We start from the raw sequence: 24,755 nt of genomic DNA on the forward strand, positions 1-24,755 counted from the left end.
TGTATAACTGTAGTAAGACATCCTTGCTCCTGTACTCAAATCCTCTTGCAATGAAGGCCAACATACCATTTGTCTTCCTAACTGCTTGCTGCACCTGCATGTTTGCTTTCAGTGACTGGTGTACAAGGACACCCAGGTCCCTTTGTACATCAACATTTCCCAATCTATCACCATTTAAATAATACTCTGCCTTTCTGTTTTTCCTACCAAAGTGGATAACTTCACATTTATCCACGTTATACTGCATCTGCCATGTGTTTGCCCACTCACTCAACTTGTCTAAATCGCCTTGAAGCCTCTTTGCATCCTCCTCACAACTCACAATCTCACCTAGTTTTGTGTCGTCAGCAAACTTGGAAATATTACATTTGGTTCCCTCATCCAAATCATTGATATATATTGTGAATAGCTGGGGCCCAAGCACTGATCCCTGCGATACCCCACTAGTCACTGCCTGCCACCCCGAAAAAGACCCATTTATTCCTATTCTCTGTTTCCTGTCTATTAACCAATTTTTAATCCATACCCCCAATCCCATGTGCTTTAATTTTGCACACTAACCTCTTATGTGGGACTTTATCAAAGGCCTTCTGAAAATCCAAATACACCACATGCACTGGTTCTCCCTTATCTATTCTACCAGTTACATCCTCAAAAAACTCCAGTAGGTTTTTCAAACATGGGCCCAGAAATTCCCGTGGGTGCAAGCCCCCGATCTGCACTTACCTTGCGTGCCGGCCGTTGAGCTGTGGGCTCCCGTGGAATTCCAATCCGGGGCCTGGTCCAGCTGCCGGCGCGCAGGTCCAGCTGCCGGCGCGCAGTGCTTGCGTATCCCAGGGGCGCAGTTAGTTCGATGCGTCCCCTGGGATCACGTGGGCCATGGGCAGCCAATCGGAGCAGGGAATGCTCCATTCATAAGTCTGACAGGAAGTGCTGTCGAGACTTATAAATACTACGGCCCCAAAATAGCATTAACTCTTCAAATAATTTTTTTTTTAAATCACATTTTTTAAATAAACTATAAATTACATGAAATAACTATTTTAAACAATTTAAACTTTTGAAAAAAGTAATTTTATTTTCTAACGGGGCTAAAAATCAACTTACCTTGCTTTAAAGTATTTAAAAATAATAAACCTGTGGGGGAAAAAATGTTTTAATTTTAATTAATTCACCACTTAACTTGTAAAAAGCAGGCCTTACACCTGCTTTTTATATTTCTAAATTCTGCAGGCTTACGTTCCTGGGAAAACCTGTATTAAAAAAAATAATTAAAAAAACCCGATGTTCGATGCGCACGCGTTCAACCTCTGAACCTCTTCGTTCAGAGGAACGGAAGTGCCGGTTTCCCCCGCATGCGCAGTGCATGCAGGAAACCGGCACGTCCATCGGGCCTACGGGTGAGTACCCCGTGCGTACTCACCCGTGGAGACCCGAATTTTTGGGCCATGATTTCCCTTTCATAAATTCTAAAGGGGGTGCATGGACAGAGAGATCTGAGGGTATATGTGAAGGGATAATGACTAGACCTAGCCCTTTTCGGGCTACCCCAGATCAGGCGTATTCCCCAGAAGTTCACCTTCAACTAAAGTTAAAGATAGCCGAATTCTTTAACACTCTTAATTGGGCCTAAAGGTTCAGACTATCTCTCGCTAAAGAAAAGGAACAACGTGAAGATATTACCGTCCTCCGGATAGCACTTTTAATAAGTTTAACTAGACTGTAACCTTCTGGATATTATGAGGGTCCGGAATACCCCCCAGATTTTTGCAACTCCTCAAGAGTGTACCGAAATTGAGTTTGCGAGTTTGATACAGAAATACTACTTGAGACAATCCTAAAAATATATAGATTTATTTAAGAGCCGACATCAGTTAACAGCTTGTGAGTCCATCGCAACTTTAACAGTTCAAAAACAAATAGCTTACATTTCTTTTTCTCAGAGATTCTTTTTCTCAAATTTTAACTTCATACATTTTTACATTTATTATTCTTAATTCTAATCCAGAATATCCACCAAAATCAAATTAAGAGTACCTTGATCCCCGAGGCTTAGAGTTAAAAACTTAGAGCCTGCCTCTGAAGTTGAGAGAATCGCTTTGCCCCTTTCCAGCGACTTCTGGCTGTCTATCTGAAAAGCTCTATTTTTATACCTTTTTTTTTAGTGGTTTATTCCTTTGAAGTTTTCTGCTGATGTAAGCTAATTATCTCTAGCCATCTTCCTGTTGATTTTTTTTCTGTTCTTACTGTCAATTTAGCTGCTGCATGCATAATTATGTCTCTACCTTTAGGTGTTCCAAAAACTTATCTTATAAAATTGTTATTACAGAACAGCTTCCATTCAATTCTAAAATGACCGTAACTGGTTACAACCACAGACTCCTGTCTCCGTGGTGTTCCAAGTTCAATACAAAAACCATGTGATTGCTTGGTGCATCTATTGAAGTCATATCTTCAAAGTGTTCTGTTGGTATATTTACAACATGTAAATTAAAGACACTTCAACTAGGGTGTTTGTTTTCCTAGCCATCTTAATTGGTTATATTATAATCGTGTTTCCTGTTTCATCTGATGTTACTTTTACAAAGGCACATGGTTTTTTAATATTCTGTGTTCCTGTTTGAAGTGTTTGTTTTTAACACTTTACTTGGGTCATTCCATTGTGTTTCTCCCAAACTTCTGGAAGCGCCAAACTGCTATTTCAATAAGGCCATTGTTTTAGTATTTTTAACCAATTCCCATTTCAAAAGCTTGCATGTCAACACTTCATCTTATCTCAGAAGCCTGTTTGCACAGCTTGTGTCATTGAGAGTTTAGATTTTTAAACCCAGTATATCATGTATTAATAAAATCAGAATTCTGTTCATATGATGGTGTATTTTTCTGAAATATGGCTTATTCCTTCACATATATGCACAAATCATTGAAGGTGGTAGGGCAAGTTGAGAAAGCAGTTAAAAAAGCATACGGGATCCTGGGCTTCATAAATAGAGGCATAGAGTACAAAAGCAAGGAAGTTATGATGAACCTTTATAAAACACTGGTTCGGCCCCAACTGGAGTATTGTGTCCAATTCTGGGCATCGCACTTTAGGAAGGATGTGAAGACCTTCGAGAGGGTGCAGAAAAATTTTCCAGGAATGGTTGCAGGAATGAGGGACATCAGTTATGTGGATAGACTGGAGAAATTGGGGCTGTTCTCCTTAGAGCAGAGAAGGTTGAGAGGAGATTTGATAGAGGTGTTCAAAATCATGAGGGGTCCAGACAGAGTAGATAGAGAGAAACTGTTCCCATTGGCGGAAGGGTCGAGAACCAGAGGACACAGATTTTCGGTGATTGGCAGAAGAACCAAAGGCGACAGGAGGAAAAACTTTTTCACGCAGCGAGTGGTTAGGATCGGGAATGCACTGCCTGAGAGGGTGGTGGAGGCAGACTCAATCGTGGCTTTCAAAAGGGAATTAGATAAGTACCTGAAAGAAAAAAAAATTGCAGGGCTACGGAGAAAGGGCGGGGGAGTGGGACTTGCTGAAGTGCTCTTGCAGAGAGCCGGCACGGGCGCGACAGGTCGAATGGCCTCCTACTGTGCTCTACCGATTCTGATTGTTTCGGCGTGTGAGTGGGGTTGGCAATGCCACATTGATTGCCCATCCCTAGTTACTCTTAGAAGTTAGTGGTAGGCTACCCTCTTGAACTGCTGCAGTCTTTCTGGCGATGGTGTTCCCACAATGATGTTCATTAGGGAATTTCAGGAGTTAGACCCAGTGGCAATAAAGGAATAGTGATATGTGTCGAAGTCAGGGTGGCATGTCCCTTGGAGGTTATGGTATTCCCATGATTTTGCTTCTCTTGTCTTCTTGGTGGTAGAGGTCGTGGGGCTGGGAGGCGATGTGAGTTGCTGCACTGTATCTTGTAGATAGTACATACTGCAGCCACAGTGTGCCAGTGGTGGACAGGTTTGATATTGAGTCTAGGGGCATGAATAATGGTCCAGTGATACCCTTTGCTGAATAATGTTGAGCTTTTTTGAGCATGTTGTGGCTACATCAATCCAGATGTGTGTCGAGTATTCTATTAGACTCCTGACTTGTGCGTCTGATGTTGGAGAGACTTGGAAGGGGTGGGAGGTGAGACACTTGTCACAGAGTAGTACATATTTACATTGCTTAGATCCCTTCATACAAATACATTTTCAAAAACAACCATTTTTTTCTTTTGCGAAGTGTGCCTATTTTCTGTTAAATACCACAACTGCTGTGAATTTATACGATGTTGATGTAGGACACCTCAGTTCTGGAATAATAAATTATAGCCATGGTGTTGATATGATTGATCCAGTTAAGCTGCTGGTCAATGGTGTTGCCTAAGATGTTGATATTGGGGAAGATGATGATAGTGGTGCCGCTGAAGGTCAAGGGGGAGGTAATTGGGTTTTTCTTTCTCTTGGAGATGGTCATTGCCTGGCACTTGTGTGGCATAAATGTTTCCTGCCACTTGTCAGCCCAAGCCTGATGCCTATTGCCACCAGATAATAATAGTAAATGTCTGTCTTTAAGCAGTGTAAATATATACTACAAATTTATATACTAAAAAGACTTGTTTGAGGTCTTTAAAACTAGAAAGGGGTTTGATAAGGTAGATGTAGAGAAGATGTTTTCACTTGTGGGGGAGACCAAAACTAGGGGTCATTAATATAAGATAGTCACTAATAAATCCAATAGACAATTCAATAGAAACTTCTTTACCCAGAGAGTGGTTAGAATGTGAAACTCGCTACCACAGGGAGTGGTTGAGGTGAACAGCATAGATGCGTTTATGGGGAAGCTAGATAAGTACATGAGGGAGAAAGGAATGGGAGAAAGGAATAGAAGGCTATGTTGATGGGGTGAAATTAAGTAAGGGGGGAGCATAAACACCGGCATAGATCTGTTGGGTCGAATGGCCTGTTTCTGTGCTGTAAAAATTCTATATAATTCTGTTCTATGTAAGTGTGCACCTTTTTTGATTTCCATTTCTTTTCAATAGGATGAAACGACCATTTGTCCCAACAACAGAATGCATATTTGAATTACCCAGTCTGACTCTACAAGCTACGAGGGCCCAGACCCTGCTGCTGCAAGCCATTTTGCAGAGCTGGACGCACAATACAGGAGCATCAGTATCATTAGCAGTAGATGAAGCTCTACTAAAGAACATCTTCAGACCTTCAGGTATGATAGTGAAGTGATGTTCTGAATAACTGTAACTTTGTCACAGTTGTCGGTATGTAGTTTAATAGCCTTTTTAGCCTTTTAATAATGGTCACTTGCCAGCCAGTTACTGATGATTTGCATGCTGCTCCTTTCAAAATCACATGCTGCGATTATGATCAATTTCATGTTCTTTGGACATCCACTGTGATGTGGGTTTATTTCAGACCTAGGATAGGAAAAAATGACTAAGGTTGGCTCCTGCTTTACAATCACAGAGAAACTTGCTGATGACAATGTAGAAGTCTCTGATCTGGAATGCTCCTGACCTCCAGGTTGTAGAAGGTTGCATGACGAGCCCAAGGTTCTTTGGGTGAGGATAGATTAGTGGGATTGTGGTTCTTCAATTTTTTGGTATTAAGGCTTTGGAGTCCATTTAATCCCTTCATACAAATCATTTTTCAAAAACAACCATTTTTTTCTTTCGCGAAGTGTGCCACTTTTCTGTTAAATACCACAACTGCTGTGAATTTATACGATGTTGATGTAGGACACCTCAGTTCTGGAATAATAAATTCCAGCTTGGAAAAACAAAATAACTTACAGAGCAGTAGCTTTCCTCCAACAAGAATGCTTGGTGGTTTTCCCTGAAAAGTCAATACTTTCTGACTCTTAGAATTAAAACAATGCCATGTTTCTATGAGTCATAATTAAAACCGTCCTGGAGAGAGAAAAGTCACATTAATATGGGGAGCATATTGCTCAAGAATGAACTTGTGTATCACAAAAGTATAGTTCTTGAATTTTAGGTCCTTCCATTTGTTGATGCCCTCCAGGACACGTGACGAGATTTGCAACTCGCATTTTTTGAGAGTATTGCCCCACAATCACGTGCACGGTCTTCAGAGCTGTTCTCAATAGTGCCTGGCACACTACGCTCCCCAGAATTACAATGGCCCAGAAATTCAGGTCCCAACGCGTGAGTACGCACGGGATACTCGCGCGTTGGCCCAACGAAAATGCCGGTTTCGTGCATGCACGGGAAACCGGCACTTCCGTTCCCCTGAAAGAAGGGGTTGACAGGAGGAACGCGTGCGCCGGAGAGGCAGCGCGTGCGCATGGAACTTACGTTTTTTTTGCAGTTTTCTCCGGGAGGGTAAGTCTCCAGCAGTTACACTTTTAAAAAGCAGGCACAAGGCCTGCTTTTAACAAGGTAAGTGGTGAATTAATTAAAATTAAAACATTTTTTCCACACTTTTATTATTTTTAAATACTTTAAAGAAAGGTAAGTTTATTTTTAGCCCCGTTAGAAAATGTAATTAATTTTTTCAAAAATTTAAATTATTGTTTAAAATAGTTATTTCATGTAATTTATAGTTATTTTAAAAATGTGGGGCTAAAAATTCAGTTTGGGGCGCCAAGCTCGCCTGGGCGCCGGAATTACCGCTGCGCGCGGAGCCACTTGCGCCATCGGGATATTCAGTTTCAGCGCCCCAAATGGAAGCCGGCCGCTAAACAAGGCTTTAGGCGCCCCGCTTGGGGCGCTGAAACTGAATTTCGGCGCGCAAAGTGCCACAGCGCCACCCGCTGCGGCATGGCAGGCTGCGGTACTGCAGGCCTTCCTCCCACTGTTAAGGGGGAGGTGCCTGCAACAGCGCGATCCCCGCTCGCGAGTGCCAGCAAATGAGCCCGGCACCAAGGAGAAGTGCCGGGCTCTCGGGAAACAGCCGGCAATGCCGCGGGGGGGGGGTGTAGGAGGCCGGGGACGGAGATGCGGGCAGGCGGCCGCCGAAAAACCGGCCGGCCGCACCTCCACCTTAACTCGCCCCACTACCGCCACAGGTAGGCCCCTGTGTACCGGCCGCTATTTGCGGCCGGCGCGGAAGAGGCGGCTGCGACCTAATATGGCGCTTGGGGCGGTAGCGGGGCGCTGCGCACACCGATGACGTCATCGGTGGCGGCGCAGCGCTACAGGCTAACTCCGCCATTAGCGCCCCGCTAAATATCGCGGTGGTTGTGGCCAGTGGCGCTAAAGCCTCTGAGTGGCCTCTTTGGGCGCAAACTGGTGGCGCAAGCAACTGAATTTCTAGGCCGTGATGTTTTTTAAAAATGTATTTGAAGTTTTAGTGATGTTTTGGGGCTTATAGTATTTATAGGTTTGACAGCTCTTCCTGTCAAACTTATGAATGAAGCATTCCCTGCTACCATTGGCTCTCCATGGCCCACGTGATCCCAGGGGACGCATTGAACTAACTGCGCCCCTGGGATACGCAAGCACTGCGCGCCGGCATCGGAATCCCACGCGGGCCCACAGCTCAACGGCTGGCACGCTAGGTAACTGCAGGTTGGGGGCTTGCACCCGCGGGAAGCCCCCGACCCGAATTTCTGGGCCAATAACCTTCAAGCTGCAACTACAGAAAATCTCTGATGTTTTTTGAAGCAACTCTAAATGCAAGCAAGTGTAACAAGACAAATATTTTCAAACACTAATTCATTGGAACGTGTAACTGCAGTGTTCCATATACTGGTTTATTTTTAAAATTGTAGAAACAATAGGAATGCAATGAGAAATGATTGAAGCGAGCATTTTAAATCTCTTTAGTAATCACGGCCTCAAAGGAAGCCGAGTTATGATGAATTTAGATCAGCCATAGATAGGTTTTCAGGTTGAGTAGCGCAAGTCATTCCACAAGCAGTCCACGCACCTACATGGGAATTGACTCTCGCTGCCCTATACCTGTATGATAGTGTAACTAGTGTGTAACATTACAACCCCTCTGTGAACTGAACTGGATATCTGTATCTTTTGCATATTTCTTCAGTCTCTCTGAAGATGAACTGAGTTTCTATAGAACGAATATGCTGTACAAAAGTATTTAAAGCTTTGGCTGTGACACCTGGAACATGGCTTCAGTGCAGTGCTGAGGGAGTGCTGCACTGTCGGAGGTGCCGTCTTTCGGATGAGACGTTAAATCGAGGCCCCGTCTGCGCTCTCCGGTGGACGTAAATGATCCCATGGCACTATTTCGAAGAAGAGCAGGGGAGTTATCCCCGGTCTCCTAGCCAATATTTATCCCTCAATCAACATAACAAAAACAGTTTATCTGGTCATTATCACATTGCTGTTTGTGGGAGCTTGCTGTGTGCAAATTGGCTGCCGTGTTTTCCACATTACAGCAGTGATTACACTCCAAAAGTACTTCATTTGCTGTAAAGCGCTTTGAGATGTCTGGTGGTCATGAAAGGCGCTATATAAAAGCAAGTCTTTCTTCTTGCTCTTTTGACTGGTGCACATTTTAACGAGCAAGTTATTTATGGATACTGGCATTTATTTTGTTGGCCATTGAAGCCTTGGAGTGATCGACCATTGACCCAAATCCATGCTCAAATGAGCCATCATTTAGAAGGTGGTGCATGTGCTGTAATAATGAGTTAGCTTTAAATTAAACTGGTGTCTGGTCTGCTTGAAATGAGCTTTGAATCCGTGCCAAAAAGAAAATGTTCATGTGAGTAATAATCATTTACATTGTGTTCAGATACAGCAGCACAGTGTGTCGGATCTAACCTGAAGATATGGCAGGAAATGTTTTTATGCAGTGTATTCATGTTTTACAATTCGGGCAAACATGATGTCAAGAGTATTTGCACGACCTAATATTTTCTTTGGAAATTTCTCAAATCTAATTTATAAAAAATTCAGCCTCGTGCTAATGGATTTAGGTGTATTTAAATATGACTAAAAATGTAGTTTAGTTAATAATGTTTGTTTTTCAATAAATACCACTGCAATATTACCAACATCCCGTTAGGGACAAATTCTTTGCTCTTGTGCCGTGTGTCACCTTATGTGCTTTGTATGAACATAAGCTACTGTGGCTACTTGGAACAGAATTTTGAAAATGAGGATCAGCATAAATTTCCAGTAGCATATTTTGATGCATCGGATTTCATTTTTATAAGTTATATGTATAGTTACATCGATGTAATGTGCATATACACCTGGTTTTATTCTTTCAAAGATGACTAAGAGTTCTGCAGTATAATGAGCCTTTTCAGAATTTGCCAAAAAGACATTTCGTACCATTTAATTGGAGCATATTGGCAGGTTTGGCAGGTGCTCAGAGTCTTTTTTATTATTTCATTAGCTTGCAGCAGCAGGCATTTTTGCTCTAAGCCACATGTCTTCAATTTGCTGTTTATTGGAATATTGGTTGAGAGGTGCCATTGAGTGAATTACAGGTGCGAATGCCTCCTGTTTAATTTGGAAATAATTGGGAAACAGGTCTGCCATCAGTCGCACCTCGGAGGGGGAGGAAACAAATGACATAGAGAAGTGCTACTGGGTGCAAGCAGAAAACTTGTGTATTTGCCTGCCTCAAGCCTATCTGCCACTGAAATCCTCATCCATGCTTTTGTCACTCCAAGTTTGACTATTCCAATACTCTCACGAGTGGCTTTCCATCCTCCACCCTGCACAAACTTCAGCTCCTCTAAAACTCTGCTGCTTGCAATCTATCCAGCTCGCCTATTGCCCTTGTCCTTGCTGACCTACATTTGCTTCTGGTCCCCCAACTCCTTAAATGTAAAATTCTCATTGTGTTTGAATCCCTTTATGGCCTTGCCTCTTCCTAGCTCTGTGCCTCCAGCTCTACAAACCCCCGAACACACACTTCCTCTGTCTCTGGCCTCTTGTGCACCTGCTCCCCCTTTGCCCCATCATTGGCGGCTGTGCCTTCAACTACTTAGGCATCATGCCCTGAAACTCCCTCCCTAAACCCCTTTGCCTCTCCATCTCCCTCTCCTTTAAGATCCTTTTTAAAATCCACCTTTTTCACCAAGCCCTCCTAATATCTCCTCCTTTGATTTGGTGTCAATTTGGGCACAATTTCGCCAACCGAGGCGGGGTCGGGGTCAGTGTCGTGGTCCCAGCCCGCTGCCTACTGCAGCCCACGCACTCCAAATGATTTTATGTTAATGGGGCTCGTTAAGCCGACCCTGGGAGGTTCCCGGCCAATTAATAAGAAGCGGGTCTGATGATGTCATTTGATGACTTGTCATCAGCTGGTTTCCTTAAAGGGGCCATGTCCAAATTGATCTTGACAGTTCTGCTGTCCATGTTCTGCAGCATTGAGGTGCTGCAAACACTGAGGAGCACTGCACAAAGGTGCATGGCTGCATCCAGGCTCTCCCATGACTCCCTCCATCTGCTTATGGAGGGAGTCACAGCACGCAGGAAGGTCACTTCCCTTCCCATGGGCGGAAGAGACCTCCCCAGGAGACCAACGCAGCCTGGTTACACAGTGCACAGGAGGACACAAGCAGGGATGTTATTAGGAGGACCAGGCTGCACTGGCGCAAACCTTTCAATGATCTCAGTGGATCACGAAACGTTACTGCCGAGCCACACTCGGCCTCCTCCTGCTCTACCACTCATTACACCCCCATCACTCTGTCTTCCCTACCCTACTTCTGCACATTTTTACTCGCACCAACCTACCTTGCACCTCCACCCATCCCTCTCTATCTACATTATCACTTCCCCATCTCACCAGTCACCCCTCACACTTGCCCTCATCCTACTGCAAGTATACGAACTAACAACACACAAGGGTAAGCACTTGCATGGTTTAGCCAATGTTCATGTGAAGTTTCTGTTAATGTGTTGTCAAACATTGAAATCTATATTTTCAACACTTTACCTTATTGGACAGATTTGTGCTCACCTTTGGAAGTGTCTTAGTGAGTTCCAGTGAATATTGAGACGTAACTTTCCACCCACCAGTGGTGATGAGTGTGAACGGAATGGCTTGGACATTGTAGGGATGCTTTATGGTGTTTGTGTGGTTTGGTGTCAACCTGTCGCCTCATGTGGCAGCCAGGGCGTACAGTGTCAAGTGAAGTAAGTCTGGCCATGATAATGCCATCGCTGGCCTCCCGGGCAGCAATGTTGCCGGTTGCTGACCCCCTGTGTCCTGTGGAGCATCAGGTGATTGCAGAGAAGGTTGGTGCTGTTGTTGGTGTGCCTGGTGATGTTGGGGCTGATCGTGGAGGGATTCAGAGGACCAAGATGAATTTTTTTTCTAGGGCACCGATGTTGCTGGAATAGATGACAGCTGAAGTTGAGATGACAGAAGCGATCTGTCAATGGTGAGAGAGCTTGCTCCAAGGAGGTGACGGTGGATAGAGAGTTTACTCCAAAACTTCCAAACTGCATACAGATCAAAAGTGCCTTCCAAGTCCTGAAGGCTCACGCTTCTGACATTGGAAAGTGAACAGCTGTGAAATGGTAGCTTTCTAAATGTCCCCTTGCTTGAACCCTACCGCCCCCCCCCCCCCCCCCACTATTTAGCTTAAAGCCCTATCAAATAGGGCTGTAGATAGGGCGTTAAACTAAATAGTGGTGGGGAGTGTTCAAGTGAGGGGAAATTTAGAAAGTTAAAGAGAAAGGACAGGGCAATAGTGCAGGGTAGCGATATGGGCAATGAAAACCAGAGTGTGACAGAGCGTACAAACATAAGAGTGCACCAGCAAATAAGGTCGGAGTAGGGAAAAATAATAAAAAGGCAAAATTTAAGGCTCTTTATCTGAATGCACGCAGTATTCATAGAATCATAGAAAGTTACAGCATGGAAGGAGGCCATTCCGGCCCATCGTGTCTGCGCAGGCCAACAAAGAGCTATCCAGCCTAATCCTACTTCCCAGCTCTTGGTCCGTAGCCCTGCAGGTTAGAGCATCCCACGTGCACATCCAAGTACTTTTTAAATGTGTGTAGGGTTCCTGCTTCTACCACCCTTTCAGGCAGTGAGTTCCAGACCCCCCACAACCCTCTGGGTGAAGAAATTTCCCCTCCAATCCCCTCTAAACCTTCCCCCAATTACTTTAAATTTTTGACTCTGTGCCCCCCTGGTTTTTGACCCCTCTGCTAAGGGAAATAAGTCCTTTCTATCCACTTTATCTAGGCCTCTCATAATTTTATACACCTCAATAAGGTCTCCCCTCAGCCTCCTCTGTTCCAAGGAAAACAAACCCAGCTTATCCAGTCTTTCCTCATAGCTAAGATTCTCTACTCCCGGCAACATCCTTGTAAATCTCCTCTGTACCCTCTCTTGTGCAATCACATTTTTCCTGTAATGTGGTGACCAGAACTGCACGCAGTACTCTAGCTGAGGCCTAACTAGTGTTTTATATAGTTGAAGCATACCCCCCCTGCTCTTGTATTCTATGCCACGGCTAATAAAGGCAAGCATTCCGTATGCCGCCTTAACCACCTTATCTACTTGGCCTGCTACCTTCATCTGTGGACATGCACTCCAAGGTCCCTTTGTCCCCACTACACCACTCCGTGTCCTACCATTTAATGTGTATTCCCTTTCCTTGTTAGCCCTCCCCAAATGCATTACCTCACACTTCTCCGGATTGAATTCCATTTGCCACTGTTCTGCCCACCTGACCAATTTATTGATATCTTCCTGCAGTCTACAGCTTCCTTCTTCAGTATCAACCACACAGCCGATTTTAGTATCATCTGCAAACTTCTTAATCATACCCCTTATATTCAAGTCGAGATCATTGATATATACCACAAAACCATTCGTAACAAGATAGATGAATTGATGGCACAAATAGAACTAAATGGGTATGATCGAATAGCCATCACCATGACATGGTTCCAATGTGACCAAGGCTGGGAACTGAATATTCAGGGGTATTTGACATTTTGGAAGGATAGACAGAAAGGAAAAGGAGGTGGGGTAGCTCTGTTAATAACGGATGAGATCAGTATAATAATGAGAAATGATCTTGGCTCGGAAGTTCCAGATGTAGAATCAATTTGGGTGGAGGTAAGAAATAGTAAGGGAAAGAAGGCACTGGTGGAATTCGTCTACAGGCCCCCTAACAGTAGCTACAGTATAGGACAGAGTATAAATCAAGAAATAATGGGGGCTTGTAAGAAAGTTACTGCAATAATCGTGAGCCATTTTAATCTTCATATAGATTGGACAAATCAAATTGGCAAAAGCAGCCTTGAGGATGAGTTCATAGTGTATTCGGGACAGTTTCTTGGAACAATACGTTGTGGAACCGACCAGGGAGCAGGCTATTTTGAGATCTGGTAATGTGTAATGAAACAGGATTAATTAATTATCTCATCGTAAAGGATCCTCTAGGGAAGAGTGATCATAACATGATAGAATTCCACATTCAGTTTGAAGGTGAGAAACTTGGGTCTGAAACTAGAGTATTAAACTTAAATAAAGGCAATTTCAAAGGTATGAGGAGAGAATTGGCTAAAGTGGACTGAGAAAATAGATTAGAAGGTAAGACGGTAGAAAAGCAGTGGCAGACATTTAAAGAGATATTTCCTGACTCTCAACAAAGATATATTTCAGTGAGAAAGAAAGACTCGAAGAGCAGGATGAACCAACCCAACCATGGCTAACCAAGGAAGTTAAGGATGGTATCAAATTGAAAGAAAAGGCATACAGTGTTGCAAAGATTGGTGGTAGGCCAGAAAATGGGGAAGATTTTAGAAACCAGCAAAGTATGACACAAAAAATAAAAAAGAGGGAGAAAATAGCTTATGAGAGTAAACTAGCAAGAAAACTGACGAGCTTCTACAAATATGTAAAAGGAAGAGAGTAGCTAAAACAAACATTGGTCCCTTAGAGGATGAGACTGGGGAAATAATGGGAAACAAGGGAATGGCAGAGGCATTGAACAAATATTTTGTATCTGTCTTCACAGTAGAGGACACTAAAAACACCCCAGTAATAGTAGAAAATCAAGGGGCAAAAGGGAGGGAGGAACTTAAAACAATCACTATCACTAGAGAAAAAGTGCTAGGCAAACTTATGGGTCTAAAGGCTGACAAGTCCCCTGGACCTGATGGCCTGCATCCTAGGGTCTTCAAAGAAGTGGCTGCAGAGGTAGTCGATGCATTGGTTGTAATCTTCCAAAATTCCCTTGACTCTGGAAAAGTCCCTGCGGACTGGAAAACCACAAATATAACGCCCTTATTCAAAAAAGGAGGGAGACAGAAAGCAGGAAGCTATAGGCCAGTTTGCTTAACATCTGTCATTGGCAAAATGCTCGAATCCATTATTAAGATAGTAGTAGCAGGGTATTTAGAAAATCATAATACAGGAAACTATAGGTAGTAATCTCGGGATTGCTACCAGTGCCATGTGCTAGTCAGAGTAGAAATAGAAGGATATTTCAGATGAATACGTGGCTAGAGGAATGGTGCAAGGGGGAGGGATAAAAATTCCTGGGACATTGGAACCGGTTCTGGGGGAGGTGGGACCAGTACAAACCGGACGGTTTACACCTGGGCAGGACCGGGACCGATGTCCTTGGGGGAGTGTTTGCTAGTGCTGTGGGGGAGGGTTTAAACTAAGATGGCAGGGGGTTGGGAACCTGAGCAGGGAAACAGAGGAAAGGGAAACAAGGATAGAAGCAAAAACAGGAAGGAGAAAAACAAAGGTGGCAGTCAGAGAAATCAAGGGTTTAAATCAAACATGGCTACAGTAAATAATAATTCTAAAAGGTTTAAGAGCATTAAAAAAAATAAGCCTGAAGGCTTTGTGTCTTAATGCGAGGAGCATTCGTTATAAGGTGGATGAATTAGCTGCGCAAATAGAGGTAAACGAATATATGATGATTGGGATTACGGAAACATGGCTCCAGGGTGGCCAAGGCTGGGAACTTAACATCCAGGGGTATTCAATATTCAGGAAAGATGGGCAAAAAGGTAAAGGAGGTGGGGTAGCATTGCTGGTTAAAGAGGGGATTAACATAATTGTAAGGAAGGATATTCGCTCTGATGATGTGGAATCTGTATGGGTAGAACTGAGAAATACCAAGGGGCAGAAAACGTTAGTGGGAGTGGTATATAGACCTCCAAACAGTAATGCGGAGGTTGGGGATGGCATTAAAAGGGAAATTAGAGAAGCATGCAATAAGGGCACAGCAGTTATCATGGGTGACTTTAATCTACATATAGATTGGGTTAACCAAATTAGTAACAATACTGTGGAGGAGGAATTCCTGGAGTGTATACGGGATGGTTTCCTGGACCAATATGTCGAGGAACCAACTAGAGATCTGGCCATCTTAGACTGGGTATTATGTAATGAGAAAGGATTAATTAGCAATCTTGTTGTACGAGGCCCCTTGGGTCGGAGTGATAATAATATGATAGAATTCTTCATTAAGATGGCGAGTGAAGTAGTTGACTCAGAGACTAGGGTCCTGAATTTAAATAAAGGAAACTATGATGGTATGAGGCGCGAGTTGGGTAGGATTGATTGGGGAATGTCACTCAAAGGGTTGACGCTGGATCGGCAATGGCAAACATTCAAAGATCGCATGGATGAACTACAGAACTTGTTCATCCCAGTTTGGCATAAAAATAAAACAAAAAAGGTGACTCAACCGTGGCTAACAAGGGAAATTAGGGATAGCATAAGATCCAAGGAGAGGACATATAAATTGGCCAAAAAAAGCAGTAAACCTGAGGATTGATAGCAGTTTAGGATTCAACAAAGGAGGACAAAGGGATTAATTAAGAAGGGGAAAATAGAGCATGGGAGAGTAGCTTGCAGGGAACATAAAAACTGACTGTAAAAGCTTTTATAGGTATGTGAAGAGAAAAAGATTGGTGAAGTCAAGCGTTGGTCCCTTGCAGTCAGAATCAGAGGAATTTATAATGGGGAGCAAAGAAATGGCAGCCCAATTAAATACATACTTTGGTTCTGTTTTCACAAAGGAGGACACAAATAACCTCCCAGAGATGTCGGGGAACATAGGGTCTGATGAGCGGGAGGAACTGAAAGAAATCAGTATTTGTAGGGAAATGGTGTTGGGGAAATTGACGGGATTGAAGGCCGATAAATTCCCAGGGCCTGATAATCTACATCCTAGGGTACTTAAGGAAGTGGCCCTAGAAATAGTAGATGCATTGCTGGTCGTCTTCCAAAATTCCATAGATGCTGGAACAATTCCCAGGGATTGGAGGGTAGCTAAAGTTACCCCACTATTCAAAAAAGGTGGTAGAGAGAAAACGGGGAATTATAGACCGGTATGCCTGACATCGGTGGTGGGGAAAACGCTAGAGTCCATTATAAAAGATGTAATAGCAGAGCACTTTGAAACAGTGACAGGATTGGACAAAGTCAACATGGATTTACAAAAGGTAAATCATGCTTGACTAATCTACTGGAATTTTTTGAGGATGTAACTGGTAGAATAGATAAGGGAGAACCAGTGGATGTGGTGTATTTGGACTTTCAGAAGGCTTTCGTTAAGGTCCATCATAAGAGATTAGCGTGTAAAGTTAAAGCGCATGGGATTGGGGGCAAGGATAGAGAACTGGTTGGCAGACAGGAAGCAAAGAGTTGGAATAAACGGGTCTTTTTCCAAGTGGCAGGCAGTGACTAGTGGGATACCGCAGGGATCGGTCCTAGGGCCCCAGCTATTCACAATATATATTAATGATCTAGACGAGGGAACTAGATGTAATATCTCCAAGTTTGCAGACGACACAAAGCTGGGTGGGCGTGTGTGCTGTGAGGAGGATGCCGAGAAACTCCAGTATGATTTGGTCAGGTTGGGTGATTGGGCAGAAGCATGGCAGATGCAATATAACATGGATAAATGCGAGATTATCCACTTTGATGTCAAAAACAGGAAGGCATATTATTATCTGAATGGCAATAGATTGGGAGAAGGGGAAGTGCAACGAGACCTGGGTGTCCTTGTGCACCAGCCGCTGAAGGTAAGCATGCAGGTGCAGCAGGCGGTTAAGAAGGCAAATGGTATGTTGGCCTTTGTAGCGAGAGGGTTTGAGTACAGGAACAAGGATGTCTTGCTGCAGTTGTACAGGGCCTTGGTGAGACCACACCTTGAGTATTGTGTGCAGTTTTGGTCGCCTTATCTGAGGAAGGATGTTCTTGCCATGGAGGGAGTGCAGCGAAGATTCACCAGGCTGATACCTGGGATGGCAGGAATGATGTATGAGGAGAGATTGGGTCGATTGGGTTATACTTGCTGGAGTTTAGAAGAATGAGGGGGGATCTCATTGAAACTTATAAAATTCTAACAGGACTGGACAGACTAGATGCAGGAAGAATGTTCCCAATGGCCGGGGAGTCCAGAGCCAGGGGTCGCAGTCTAAGGATAAGGGTTAAGCCATTTAGGACAGAGATGAGGAGGAACTTCTTCACCCAGAGAGTGGTGAACCTGTGGAATTCTCTAGCACAGAAGGCAGTAGAGGCCAATTCATTAAATATATTCAAGAAGGAGTTAGATATATTTCTTGAGGCTAAAGGGATCAAGGGATATGGAGAGAAGGCAGGGACAGGGTACTGAACTTGGATGATCAGCCATGATCTCATTGAATGGGGGAGCAGGCTCGAGGGGCCGAATGGCCTACTCCTGCTCCTATCTTCTATGTTTCTGTGAAACTCTTGTTTAAACAGCGCTTAAATATCCGGAATTCTCCATTAACTGGCAAAATTCATACTCCGAAAACAACACCTCAATAACCGGAAATGTTGCCGAGTCCGAGTCTCCCGCGGTGGCCGAATTAGTCAGTGGGGGTAGTTCTGCAAACTGCCACTACTCGGCTTCTTGGTGCCGTCGGAAGTCCGAACACTTCAATAACAGGTGTCTGACTCTCCCGCGCTGCCGGTAGTCTCTTCCGATCCGCCATTTTTCTGTTTACTGTATAAGTTTTATTTTACTGTTAAGTAATTAAAGAGTTATGGATTACCCTCAACTGGCAGTATTGTACTTAATCAAGCATCTTCCACCATCTATTTAACACAACATTCTGTAGGTGAGTACCCAATTACTGTATACTGCACATTTCTTGATTTTTTAATTTTTGTTTGTTAAAAATAGCCTTGGTAGATAACCCTCTCCGTCATCCGGAATTTTTAATCAACCGGCACCATCCCGGTCCCGTCGGTGCCGGATACTGAAGAGTTTCCTGTACAATCAAACAGTCAACATGTTTTTATGAAAGGGAAATCGTGTTTGACAAATGTCTTTGAGTTCTTTGAGGAGGTAACAAGCAGAGTAGATAAAGGGGAACCAGTAGATGTAGTGTATTTGGATTTCCAAAAGGCATTTGACAAGGTGCCACATAAAAGGTTACTGCATACGATAAGAGTTCATAGTGTTGGGGGTAATACATTAGATTGGATAGAGGATTGGCTAACTAACAGAAAACAGAGTCGGGATAAGTGGGTCTTTTTCAGGATGGCAATCTGTAACTGGTGGGGTACCATAGGGATCAGTGCCTGGACCGCAACTATTTTCAATCTGTATTAATGACTTGGATGAAGCAAGCGAGTGTATTGTAGCCAAGTTTGCAGATGATACAAAGATAGGTGGGAAAGCAAGTTGTGAGGAGGACGTTAAGAGTCTGCAAAGGAATATAGATAGGTTAAGTGAGTTGGCAAGAATTTGGCAGATGGAAGATAATGTGGGAAAATGTGAAGTTAGCCACTTTGGTAGGAAGAATAGAGAAGAAAAATATTATTTAAATGGAGAAAGACTGCAGAATGCGGTGGTACAGAGGTGTCCTCGTACATGAAACACAAAAAGTTAACATGCATGTGCAGCAAGTAATTAGGAAGGCAAATGGGATGTTGGCCTTTATTTCAAGGGGGATAGAGTATAAAAGTAGGGAAGTCTTGCTACAACTGTATAGGGCACTGGTGAGACCACATCTGGAGTACTGCGTACAGTTTTGGTCCCCTTATTTAAGGAGGGATATACTTGCATTGGAGGCAGTTCAGAGAAGGTTCACTATGTTGATTCCTGGGCTGGAAGGGTTGTCTTATGAGGGAAGGTTGAGCAGGTTGGGCTGATACTCGTTGGAGTTTAGAAGAATGAGAGATAATCTTATTGAAACATATAAGATTCTGAGGGGGTTGGACAGGGTAGATGCTGCCAGGATGTTTCCCCTCATCAGGGAATCTAGAACGAGGGGGCATACTCTCAGAATAAGAGGTCACCCATTTAAGACGGAGATGAAGAGGTATTTCTTCTCTGAGGGTTGTGAATCTTTGGAATTCTTTACCCCAGAGAGCTGTGGAAGCTGAGACAGTGGGCCATATTTTCCGCTCGGAAGCTTCCTGCGTGCGGAGGCCTCCGATCTGGAAAAAACCTGCGGACTTTCCTGAGGGCTCCCGAAGTGCGTATACTTCCGATCCTGGGCCTCTCGAACTCGCAATGCGCAGGGCCCACTTATCCCAGAGGCGCAGGCAGTTCGCAAGCGTCCCTGGGATCACATGGGCCATGAGGAGCCAATAGTAGAAGGGAATCTCCCTTCATACACTTGACAGATAGACCTGTCAAATATATGAAGAGGGATCACCTCAAAAACACTGTAAAACATTAAATAAATTAAAAACAAATCACATTTTTAAAATGAGTTGGAATTGCAGTAAATGAAATATTTTAAACAAAAATTTATTTTTTTGAAAAAAATAATTCGTTTTTTTACGGGGCTAAAAATAAACTTACCTTTTTTAAAGTATTTTTAAATGATAAATGAGTGAAAAAAAGTTTCTTTGATTTTTTTCAAATCTTATGCTGGTAAAGGCTGGCCTTAATCTTTTACCAGGGGGCACAGATTTAAAGTAATTCGGGGGAAGGTCTAGAGGGGATTTGAGTGGAAATTTTTTTACCCAGAGGGCTGTGGGGGTCTGGAACTCACTGCCTGAAAGGGTGGTAGAGGCAGGAACCCTCACCACTTTTAAAAAGTACTTGGATGTGCATTTGGGATGCTCTAACCTGCAGGGCTGCGGACCACGAGCTGGGAAGTGCGATTAGGCTGGATAGCCCTTTATAGAATCATAGTCATAGAAAGTTACAGCACGGAAGGAGGCCATTTCGGCCCATCGTGTCCGCGCTGGCCAACAAAGGGCTCACTAGTACTCGACACCGAATACTGGTTGGTGAGCAAGATGGGCTCGGGGGACTCCGTGCCTGGTCCTCCTCTTCTGTCTGACGGTCGCCCATTCCCTCTCTGCCTGCACACTCTTAAGCTGTGGGGTGACCACCTCCCGAAACGTGCTATCCACGTAGCTCTCAGCCTTGCGGATGCCCAGCAGTAACTGCAGCCGCCGCTCAAGCTCCATGACCTGGTGCTCGAGCTGCTGTAGCTGGCGACACTTCTCGCACATGTGGTCATCCAGACCACGGGAGGTGTCCAGGACTTCCCACTTGGCACAGGATGTGCATCCACAGGTGTGAGCTGCCCTGCCATACCTCTAATTTTAACCTCTAATTTACTAACCTAGCTGGAATAAACTTAAAAACTTTAAGAAAGCCAAGTAAAAACACTTACCAGATACCCACCAATCAGCTCCCTCCCCTTGTGCCGACGTCACTTTTGACTTCTGACATCACTCTTTGAAAATTCTGCCGGTGCTGACATGGTGGGCTAAAATGGCCTCCTTCCGTGCTGTAACTTTCTATGATTGTTGATGGGACGTGGGGTAGTGTTGTACTGATCAGCAGTTGCGGAGACAAAATATGAAATCTCACCAATTTGTTTCAGATGGACAGCCTTTTTTGCTATGTGTGCCTGATAAATATCCACTACCTTTCCCAACTGAATTTCTTCCATGATTACTAAAAGAAAATCTGTGCCATTGAAAGAATTATACTTTATCGCGTAATTACTGCTAAACAAGAGGTACCACTGCGTGGTGTGACACTCCTTCTCCCTGCAGTCCTCGCACTTCTGCTGGACCTGGAGGATACATAGATCATTGATTCTTCCCATTACAGAGAGGATGGTGGAGAGATATATGAGTAAGACTGCCTCAGTTTTTCCTTCCCACTAAAATGCACTTCCTTTCAAATTCAAGTAATGGTTCCTTCAGTACCGCACCTTGATTTGTCTCATTGTTTCCTACTCATTAACATGTTGCTCGATGAACCTTGGCCTTTCACCCAAGTTTATTTTAAAAACAAGAGTCAATCCAAGCACCTAATGGATGGTCAAAGAGAGCTATTGGTCACAGTGAGAATCTGCCACCTGTCTGCTCTTTGCCTCAGCTCATCCGCTGCTTAAACCCTCATCCATGCCTTTGTTACCTCGAGACTTGACGATTCCAACGCACTCCTGGCTGGCCTCCCACATTCTACCCTACGTAAACTTGAGGTCATCCAAAACTCGGCTGCCCGTGTCCTAACTCGCACCAAGTCCCGTTCGCCCATCACCCCTGTGCTCGCTGACCTACGTTGGCTCCCAGTTCAGCAGTGCCTCAATTTCAAAATTCTCATCCTTGTTTTCAAATCCCTCCATGGCCTCGCCCCTCCCTATCTCTGTAATCTCCTCCAGCCCCACAATCCCCCCCCGAGATATTTGTGCTCCTCTAATTCTGTCCTCTTGAGCATCCCTGATTATAATCGTTGAACCATTGGTGGACGTGCCTTCTGTTGCTTAGGCCCTAAGCTCTGGAATTCCCTGCCTAAACCTCTCCGCCTCGCTACTGCTCTTTCCTCCTTATAATCTACCTCTTTGACCAAGGTTTTGGTCACCTGCCCTAATTTCTCCTTGGGTGGCTCGGTGTCAAATTTTTTGTCTTAAAATACTACTGTGAAGCGCCTTGGGACGTTTTACTACATTAAAGGTGGAGGAGTCCAGAACCAGGGGTCACAGTCTAAGGATAAGGGGTAAGCCATTTAGGACAGAGATGAGGAGGAATTTCTTCGCCCAGAGAGTGGTGAACCTGTGGAATTCTGTACCACAGAAGGCAGTTGAGGCCAACTTATTAAATATATTCAAGAAGGAGTTAGATAGATTTCTTAAGCCTAAAGGGATCAAGGAATATGGGGAGAAAGCAGGGACAGGGCACTGAATTTGGATGATCAGCCATGATCTCATTAAATGGCGGAACAGGCTCGAGGGGCCGAATGGCCTACTCCTGCTCCTATCTTCTATGTTTCTATATAAATACAAGTTGTTGAATGCTGTAGTATGTTTGGCTGATATGAAGGAGTGGGGGGAAAAAGTAACAAATGGAGGAGGGGAACATAATTTTACTTTAAAAAAAAATCTACGCCCTCAAATTCTGATAGAAGGCCATGGTGGACACTTCTACAGTTATGGCTGGGTTTCAGATATTTTGAAACATTTGAGTTCTGAGATTTTGGCCCAGAAATTCGGGTCTTCACGGGTGAGTATGCACGGGGTACTCAACCGTAGGCCCGATGGAAGTGCCGGTTTCCTGCATGCGCGGGAAACCGGCACTTCCGTTCCTCTGAGCGAAGAAGTTCAGCGGTCGAACGCATGCGCGGGGGAGGCTGCGCGTGCGCATCAAACTTACGTTTTTTTTTACAGGTTTCTCCGGGAACGTAAGCCTGCAGAAGTTAGAAATGTAAAAAGCAGGCGTAAGACCTGCTTTTTACAAGGTAAGTGGTGAATTAATTAAAATTAAAACATTTTTTCCACAGGTTTATTATTTTTAAATACTTTAAAGCAAGGTAAGTTTATTTTTTAGCCCCGTTAGAATATAAAATTATTTTTTCCAAAAATTTAAATTATTGTTTAAAATAGTTATTTCATGTAATTTATAGTTTATTTAAAAAATGTGATGTTTTTAAAAAAATAAAAAAAATAAAAAAATTATTTGAAGGTTTAGTGTTATTTTGGGGCTGTAGTATTTATAAGTCTTGACAGCACTTCCTGCTCCCCATGGCCCACGTGATCCCAGGGGACGCATCGAACTAACTGCGCCCCTGCGATACGCAAGCACTGCGCGCCGGCAGCTGGACCAGGCCCCGGATCGGAATCCCACGGGAGCCCACAGCTCAATGGCCGGCGCGCAAGGTAAGTGCAGATCAGGGGCTTGCACCCACGGGAAGCCCCCGACCTGAATTTCTGGGCCTTTATTTTGTTAAACTATTAACACAAAAAAAATAAAAACCAGTGACTAACTCGGCCACCGCGGGAAACTCGGACTCGGAAAAACGAAAAATGGATGGATTCGGCAAGATTACCGGCTATCTGTTTTGCCGGTTACTAAAGAATTCCGGTTGATTAGGTGCCGTTTAAACGAGAGTTTACTGTAAATGCAATTAACGTGGAAAATCTATATAATTAAAAACATTTTGCCTGGTGCACAAAATATACCGATGGGCTCCCAGCTTTTGTGAACGACAAGTAAAATTGCAAAACAATTATGGTGTATGAACCTTGGGAACAGGAGCCGGCCACTCAGCCCCTTCAGCCTATTCCACCATTCAGTTAGATCATGGGTGATCTGTGCCTCAACTCCATTTATCTGTCTTTGCTCCATATCCCTTGATACCCTTACCTAACAAAAATCCAACCATTTCAGTCTTGAAAATTTCAATTGACCCAGCATCCACAGCCTTTTGGGGAGAGTGTTCCAGATTTCAACCACCCTTTGTGTGACAGTGTGCAAAAGAAGTTTGGTTGCTGATTGCAGACAATGATGGGAAAAATTGTATCTCGGGAAGAAAATTCAAATCCTGCAAAACAAAGGGATTTTCTTCGACGGCACTTCTCAAACCCGTGACTTCTACCACTTAGAAGAACAAGGGCAGCAGGGGCATGGGAACACCATCACCTGCAAGTTCCCCTCCAAGTCACACACCATCCTGACTGGGAAATATATCGCCATTCCTTCATCGTCGCTGGGTCAAAACCTTCACCACAAGGTCTGCAGCGGTTCAAGAAGGCGGCTCACCACCACCTTCTCGAGGGCATTTAGGGATGGGCAATAAATGCTGGCCTTGCCAGCGACATCCACATCCCATGAATGAATTTTTAAAAAAATTGCAATCTGATATAATTCATGAACTGTGTTTAATTTTATGTAGCTTTGTGGTCTTGTATTGGACAAGGGGTATGGAGTATAAAAGTAGGGAAGTTTTGATGCAACTTTACAGGGCGCTGGTGAGACTGCACCTGGAGTACTGCGTACAGTTGTGGTCTCCATATTTAAGGAAGGATATGCAGGAAACTCTTTGGTATCCGGCACCGACGGGATCGCCGTGTTGCCGGTTGACGGAGAGGATTATCTACCGAGGCTATTTTTAACAAAGAAAAATGTAAAAAATCAAGAAATATGCAGTATGCAGTAATTGGACACTCACCTACAGAATGTTGTGTTAAATGGATGGTGGAAGATGCTTGATTAAGTACAGTACTGCCAGTTGAGGGTAATGCAATGCAATGACTACCAGCAGTGTGGGAGACACACAGTACCCCTGTAAAATGGCGGATCAGAAGAGATGACCGACAGCGCGGGAGAGTCAGACTCCTGTTATTGAGGTGTTCCAACTTCCAACAGCGCCAAGAAGCCGAGTAGTGGCAGTTTGGAGAACTAACCCCACTGACTAACTTAGCCACCGCGGGAGACTCGGACTCGGCAACATTTCCGGTTATTGAAGTGTTGTTTTCGGAGTGAGAATTTTGCCGATTAATAGAGAATTCCGGATGTTTAGGTGCTGTTTAAACGAGAGTTTCCTGTACTTGCATTGGAGGCAGTACAGAGAAGATTCACTAGGTTGATTCCTG

At 44.0% G+C, this 24,755-nt stretch overlaps 1 protein-coding gene across 4 annotated transcripts in view; it reads left to right on the top strand.

Annotated features, from left to right (window-relative positions):
• Nucleotides 1-24,755, top strand: part of vps13b (vacuolar protein sorting 13 homolog B) — a 1,087,794-nt gene that overhangs the window by 265,872 nt on the left and 797,167 nt on the right. For all 4 annotated transcript variants that reach the window (XM_085992288.1, XM_085992290.1, XM_085992289.1 and 1 more), the window contains exon 17: nt 5,022-5,206. In XM_085992288.1, coding sequence (XP_085848414.1) covers nt 5,022-5,206 — 185 coding nt within the window. The remainder of the gene's footprint in view (nt 1-5,021; nt 5,207-24,755) is intronic.

This window comes from Somniosus microcephalus, chromosome 7 (genome assembly GCF_052327205.1).
Source record: "Somniosus microcephalus isolate GS21.2 chromosome 7, FLI_Smic_1.0, whole genome shotgun sequence".
NCBI lineage: Eukaryota > Metazoa > Chordata > Chondrichthyes > Squaliformes > Somniosidae > Somniosus > Somniosus microcephalus.